At 43.7% G+C, this 7,672-nt stretch overlaps 1 protein-coding gene across 1 annotated transcript; it reads left to right on the top strand.

Moving 5' to 3' along the window:
• Positions 1–6,570: 6,570 nt before the first annotated feature.
• TMEM158 (transmembrane protein 158) lies at positions 6,571–7,464 on the top strand (the record flags this gene model as incomplete). Its single annotated transcript, XM_083379008.1, has 1 exon — positions 6,571–7,464. One exon carries the CDS (start codon positions 6,571–6,573, stop codon positions 7,462–7,464), a length of 894 nt encoding a protein of 297 aa, XP_083235134.1.
• Between the last annotated feature and the right edge of the window lie 208 nt (positions 7,465–7,672).

Genomic DNA, 7,672 nt, shown 5'->3' on the forward strand with positions numbered 1-7,672 from the left:
TGGGGAACAAACAGGGTGAATTAGAAGCAATAGTACATAGGGCAGGTATGACATAGTTGGCATTACAGAAACTTGGTGGGACAAATCCCATGAGTAGAATGTACTGATGGATGGATACAAATTGTTCAAAAGAAATAGATCTACAAAAAGAGAAGAGGGAGTTGCATTATATCTAAGGACACACTACATATCTACAGAAATGCATGTGATCAAAGATAAAATCTCTCCAGAATGTATATGGGTCAATATAAAAGGAAAAAAGTGACATTGCCATAGGTATATATTACAAGCCACCCAACCAATCAGAAGAAATAGATGAACTCTTTGCCAACCAGTTAACAAACATATGTAGGAAGCAAAACACAGTAGTAATGGGAGATTTCAACTATCCAGATATCAACTGAGAGACAAACTCTGCAGTGAGTGGGAGATCAAACAGATTCTAAACCAACTTAGCTGACAACTTTATCATCCACAAGGTAGAGGAGGGAACTAGAAGCAAAGCTACACTGGAACTAATTCTTACTAATTGAGAACAAGAGATAGAGGGAGTTGAATTGCCAGAACCTTGGGTGAAACTGAACATGTCATGTTGAAATTCAACATAATGCAAACACAAACAATAGAAAATAATCCAACCAGAGTCTTAAAACTTCAAAAGAACTGATTTTAACAAACTCAGAGAGAACCTAGGAAAGATTCCATGGACGAAAATCCTAAAGGGGAAAACAACTCAAGAAGCATGGGAAACTGTGAAAAATATGATCATAAAAGTCCAGTCCAGCACAATACCACTGAAAAGAAAAACAAGAAATTCAAGAAGAAACCAGCATGGGTGCACAAAGCTCTCTCTCTGACAAACCGAAAGACAAAAAGGACAAGTACAAAACATGGAAAGAGGGACATATAACTAAGGCTGATTATCAGAAGAAAGCCAGAACATGCAAAGATGAAGTCAGGAAAGCAAAAGCTCATAATAAACGAAGACTTGCAACCAGGGCTTTTTTTCTCATAGAACGCTCAGAACGGAGTTCCGGCACCTTTTTTGGATAGAACCTTGTAGGGTAGGCAAGGCGGGTTGTATGACATGTGTGAGTTCCGGCACCTTTTTCTTTTACAAAAAAAGCACTGCTTGCAACAGAAATAAAGGACAATAAAAAAAGTTTCTTTCAACATATTAATAACAAGAAAAAAGGCAAAGAAACAGTAGGTCCACTAAAGAGAGAAGATGGCAAGGAAGTAACAGGCAGTAGGGAGAAAGTAGAGCTGCTTAACTCATTCTTTGCATCAGTATTCACACAAAAATAAGTTATAGCCCAACATACAAAAAAAACTACTGCAAAAGACAAATGAGAAACAAAAATTAAAATAAGCAAGAAAATGGTAAGAAAATACCTATCTGACCTTGATGAATATAAATCACCAGGACCCGACAGACTACATTCCAGAGTTCTGAAGGAGCTGGTAGATGTTATCTCAGAACCATTGTACTATATCTTTTAAAAATCCTGGAGCACCTGGGAAGTACCTGATGATTGGAAAAGGGCTGGTGTGGCTCCAATCTTCAAGAAAGGAAAAAAAAACAGACCCAGGAAACTACAGACCAACCAGTCTAACATCAATACCAGGGAAGATCCTGAAAAAGATAATTAAAAACAGCAAACAACTAGAAACAAACAAAGTTATAACCAGTTGCCAGCACGGGTTTGACAAAAACAGATTATGCCAAACCAATCTCATTTCATTCTTTGATAAAGTGACTAAATTAGTAGAACAGCGAAATTCTGTGGACATACCATATTTAGACTTCAGTAAGGCATTTGATAAAGTAGACTACAACCTGCTGCTTAGTAAGATAGAAAAAGGTGGGATAGACAACAACGCCATCAGATGGATTTGCAGCTGGCTGACAAACCGTACTCAGCAAGTAGTCTTCAATGATACTACATCTCGCAAAGTTGGAATTGATTGATTGAACTTTTTAATCCCACTCAGTCTGCCGTTACCACCGCAGCCATGCCCACCCAATGGGCCATGCCCACCCAATGGGCCACTCCCACACAATGGGCCACACCCACCCAATGGGCCATGCCCACCCAATGGGCCATGCCCACCCAAGTGGCCACACCATTGATCATGTGATCACAAGACCGCTGCAATAGCTGTAAGTTAAAAGTCACTGCTAGTTATTCAGCACTGTCGTAATTTTGAATGAACGAATAGTTGTTAAGTGAAGGCTATCTGTAAATGGAATAAATAAATAAAAATATTATTAATTTGATTACAGGTTTCAGTCCATTATATATAGTTGCTATAAAAAAAGAGCTAAAATGCAATAACTGCAGTGACAAATGCAGTAACAATAACTGCCCTTTAGTTGCCCAATGGTCTTAACAGTTTCTCATGAAGATCTAAAAGAAGCAAGAGTGGGGTATCTTCATGGGAAAATCTTCAGTAGACTTTCCCAATTTGCTGCCCTCCAGATGTTTTGAAGGACAGTTATTATTATTGCCAGGCAGAATGCTTATGGCTCTTCAGGCATGCTGGCTGAGGATGACAAGCATTATGAGTGAATTATAGTTAAGCAACATCCCTTTAAAGGGACGCGGTGGCTCAGTGGGTTGGGACGCTGAGCTTGTCGATCAGAAGGTCGGCAGTTTGGTGGGTTGAATCCCGAGTGCCGCATAACAGAGTGAGCACCTGTTACTCATCCCAGCTTCTGCCAACCTAGCAGTTCAAAAGCACGTAAAAATGCAAGTAGAAAAATAGGGACCACTACGGTGGGAAGGTAACAGCGTTCCATGTGCCTTTGGTGTCTAGTCATGTCAGCCACATGACCACGGAGACGTCCTCGGACAAGTGCTGGTTCTTCGGCTTTGAAACGGAGATGAGCACCAGCCCCTAAAGTTGGAAATGACTAGCATGCATGTGAGGGGGAACCTTTACCTTTTATATACTTTAATCATCTTACATTAATTTTATTTTATGATTGTAAGTTGCCTAGACTTGCCTTTAGGTGTGGAGGGGGGCATATGTTAATAAATAAGTAAATTAGTAAATATAAATAAATAAATATATGTCACAGTTTATTCAGGAAATGACCAAAAATAAAAAGTGCACTTTAAAAATCATATGTTCATAAAATTGTCTATGGATTTTGAACATGCTGTTTGAACAGTTATTTATAGGCCTAATTCAAGAAGTATTTCTTCCTTTTTGTATTCTGTCATGTCACATTGCAGGGGTACGAATACTTTATTATCCACAGGGCACAATATTGTTTTGGTTTTTCCTTGCTTTTATGAAATTTAATTGTCTGCTTCTTTCTACATCTTGACCCGTTGTACAAAAGTTTGAATGCTATTTTTGTCCCAGGGAAATGTCAAGTTATATAGAAAATATTATCTGCTAATTAAAGAATGAAGAAATCTAGGATTGCAATGGTCAAGCATCAATAGGCATACGAAGACCAAGGCCACTTCATGATTGATTTAAAGGGCCACCCATCTCTCCATGTGTTAACCCAAGCCACTGAAAATACAAATTCAATTCTCTGAAGTCTCAAGTCCATCCTGATTCTGTAGCAAATGTAGCCAACTTGTGCTTACGGGCATGCTAATAACAACAGGGGAAAGAGTGACAAGAAGAGGCATTATCATTCTTCCTTTCTGCTACCGGTAGTATCATCTACTGGAGATACATACACAGAACAGAATATTATAAGTAAGAAGAGCTAGGCTATTCTGGTTTTCCCTGATGCTGATTTGTGCTATTTTATTTTTGCATGATTTCAGCTTTTTACTTGTTCATTTTAAAGCAAATTTATTTCCCTTCTTTTTCTTACCCTTTACCGCATTTTATTTCTAGAGACTTTGAAGAACAAAATTATCCAGATGCTAAAGAAAGCCAGTGAAATTGACAAAAGAACCCATAGATATTTTCAAGCATTTTCCCCCTATCCCTCAACTCTATTTTTTATTGCTTTGTAAAACCATCCTTTTTCTGTGTTTTGTTCTGGATAGTTGAGGGAAGGCGAGAGTCAGTAACATAGCTTGGGAGAAGTAATGTTGCTTATATGCAGTACAGATAAATATCCTAAATTTAAAAGGCGGGTGGATCTTGATTTTCTGAATTCCTTCTAGTCCCTTTATCATCAATGGCTATAGAAGGTAGCTCTATTTTGTTCTGTGTAGCTACAAATGCAAAATGTTGTTTGTGTATGTGTGTGTGTGTGTGTGGTTACGCACACGCGTGCATGTGCACTCCTAGGTAGTAATCAGGACTGGTCCATATTTATTTATGTGTGGTCTCTCTATATATATTCCTGTTCTGCGCTCATGTTGTGTCTATTATTTAGCTGTATACATATATAGTGAGAAGCATTGGGTAGACTGCCTACATCATCATCATCATCATCATGATTTACATTCATTCAAAAACTCAGTGCAAGAAACATAGTGCTCATTTCACACATACTCTCTTCCGCAAAAACCCCATGTGGTAAGCTGGGCTGAGAGAAAGACTAGGTCAATAGCTGTTGTCATTTAGGTGCACTGAAACCTTGGCCTCACCACTGCTCATCAAACACTGTCCATTGTTTCTATTAGGAAATCCCATGATCAGAAGGATTCCCAGTGGAAGCTAGGCTTAGACTGTGGCAATCAGCAATACAGCAGCCCATGCCTCTTCATAATCTTGCAGCGTGTTTTTTCTTTACAGCTGCTACCTGGATCTGCCCCAAATTTGAATTTTTTCTCTCCGCACATTTAAACTTAGTCTCCCCCCCGCCGCAAATTGGTAGCAATAGCACTTAGACTTATATACCCCTTCATAGTGTTTTATAACACTCTCTGTTGCCCCCAACAATTTTGGTCCTCATTTTTCCAACTTCAGAAAAATGGAAGGCTGAGTCAACCTTGAACCAGTGAGAATAGAGCTCCTCCTGGCAATACTGCATTCTAACCACAGAGCCACCACAGCCGCCGACCAAGTAACCCAAAAGAAGAAAACTTACTACAATTGTGGATATAATCATACCTGGGACAACAGACTGAGAGTGGGCTAATGCCTCCTTAAGTAACACCAGCTGCCTGCAATTAGTACAGGTTCGCATCCTACCAGGCTCAAGGTTGACTCAGCCTTCCGTCCTTCCGAGGTAGGTAAAATGAGGACCCAGATTGTTGGGGGCAATAAGCTGACTTTGTAATAGTGCCGCTTGGGGGGGGGCGAAAGCCCTAATAAGCAGGCATATACATAGAATGAAGGCTATTGCTAAGCACATTGGTTTGTGCTTAAATTGTAAGCCGCCCTGAGTCTTCGGAGAAGGGCGGGATATAAATGGGATTAAAATAAATAAAATAAAATAAATTTTGCACACTGTGCTGGACTGAGGATAGGTGGACCAGGGATGAATGGCATCAAGGGTTTATTGAAGGAAAAAAATGTTGAAGGAAAAGTCTTCATCATGGTTCAGTCCAAACCAAGAATAAACAATATAGTGACTGCTTTAGAAAGAAGGTTGCAGTTTATTAAAGAGAAGAGCCAGACAGGAAGATGGCCCTGGAAGAAAAGAGTGATCACATGTAGGGAATGGGTTTTTATACCCTCTGGGGCTCTTGAAGTTGTTTCCTGTTCCTGTATGAGGCTTTGTATTTCCTGTGTTATGTATTTTGACCTACGTCCCTTTGGCATCTGTGGGTTAATCCTATATATGTCCTGTCTTAGAATTTGGGTGAGGTAAGTAGATTTTAGGTGTCTTTGTCTTCATAATCTTCTAGCTGGGGGCCTCCAATCTTCCTGGATATCTGCATTTCTACAGAGCTGGTTTCTGCTTGGGGGAGCAAGACTTGGGGCTATTAAGAAAACTGGGCATGCTTTTTTGCCTCATTAAGATCCTTTGAGGAAATATATTTTTCTGACCTTTTAATATTTCCTTCTTGGGGGGGGTGACTTCCCACAGGTTGTATCGAGGTTGGTACAGTGGGAAACGAATTTAAAACTGAAGTGGAAGCTCTACAGTAAGTGGAAATGGCCTTGGGGTGGCAGAGGATGTCCCACACATCAAAGATGAAGCAAGGGATAAGAATTGTTTTTCCGAAGAAAAGCCCCGCGCCAGACGCTTCATTTTGGTTGGGGTGGGGGTTGTTGGGAGACCCTACAGTGACGAAATCAGGGAAACTCCATAATGCAAGGCAGCGAAAGGGGAATCCTGGGGGGCGACTGAGAAGGAGCGAACTGCTGCCTGGACGGCGATCCAGTGGAATTAATGATTCAGAGGAGCTGCCCATTGGCTGCTGAGAGCGAGGTGGGAAGGGTCGCCCCGGCTGAGAGTTGAATCCAAAGGGAAGGAAAAGTGGGAACTGTCGCCGCGGTTTCTGGCGCTCTCCTCTCTTCGCTCCCACGCGCGCACTCGCCTCGTATCTCGGCGGCGACCGCCTCGCCTCCACCCCCTCTCCGCCACTCCCTTTTCTCGCGGCCAGCCTCGCTCGCGCTTCCTAAATGGAAACCGACAGCCGTCGCCGCGCCATGCAATCTCGTTCCCCTCCTCGGGCATTCCTCTAAGCCCGTGCCATGCTGCTGCCTTTTTTCCCGGCACTGTTGGCCGTTTTAGCGCCATCCTTTCCCTGTCGAGGCTGGTCTCCCTCGGCTTCTTCAGAATCCGGACGAAAGGAGCCGACAGGACTCACTCTGCCGCCTCTCAACTCCTCTTCCTCCCCCAAGTCCTTTGTAAATGGGGACGCGTTTCCGACCGAGATCGAGGAAGGGCGAGGAGAGGCCACCAAGGCGGCGGCGGCTGTAGCTACCCCTTCACCTGGGTCACCCCGCCCCGCGCCTCAGCAGCAGCAGCAGCCCCGCGAGGAGCCGGCGTGCAACATCAGCGTGCAGAGACAGATGCTGAGCTCATTGTTGGTGCGTTGGAGCCCGCTGGGCTTCCAGTGTGACCTCGTGCTCTTCTCCACGAGTGGCCCCGGCAGGCGCGCCTTTTTCTCGGCCGCCTTTCATCGCGTCGGGCCGCCGTTACTCATCGAGCATATCGGGCTGGCAGCTGGTGGGGTCCAGCAAGACCTCCGCCTATGCGTGGGCTGCAGCTGGGCGCGAGGTAGGCGCGTCGGCCGCCTTCGTCCGGGTGCCTCCAACCCAGCCGCGTCGTCTCCTCCTTCGGCTGCCCTCTACTCCTGGTCCACTCCGGACCACGGACAGCCTTGGCAGCAAGGGGAGCGCCTCCACTTCTGCTGCTTGGATTTCAGCTTGGAGGATCTCAAGGGGGATCCCGGCTGGAGGATGAACCGCAAGCCCATCGAGTCCACCCTGGTGGCCTGTTTCATGACTCTAGTCATCATTGTGTGGAGCGTGGCCGCCCTCATCTGGCCGGTGCCCATCATCGCCGGCTTTTTGCCCAACGGCATGGAGCAGCGGAGGAGTGTCCCCACCTCGACAACATCTGCAACAGCTGCAGCAAAATGACCGCCTTCTTCTTGCATATGGTCCGATGTGACCCGGGTTGTATCGTTGTGGGGGTTCTGGATTGGGAATGTTGCTATAAATTGATTTTTTTTAATGTTAAAAGGAATCTATTTTGTAAAATTTTACATTAAGCCATCTTCTTAATGTTAGATATAGAAGGCTGGAGTTAGGTAGAAATCTTCAAACTGGATTGATTTCCTGCTAGTAA

The sequence above is a fragment of the Vipera ursinii genome (genome assembly GCF_947247035.1).
Source record: "Vipera ursinii genome assembly, chromosome: Z".
NCBI lineage: Eukaryota > Metazoa > Chordata > Lepidosauria > Squamata > Viperidae > Vipera > Vipera ursinii.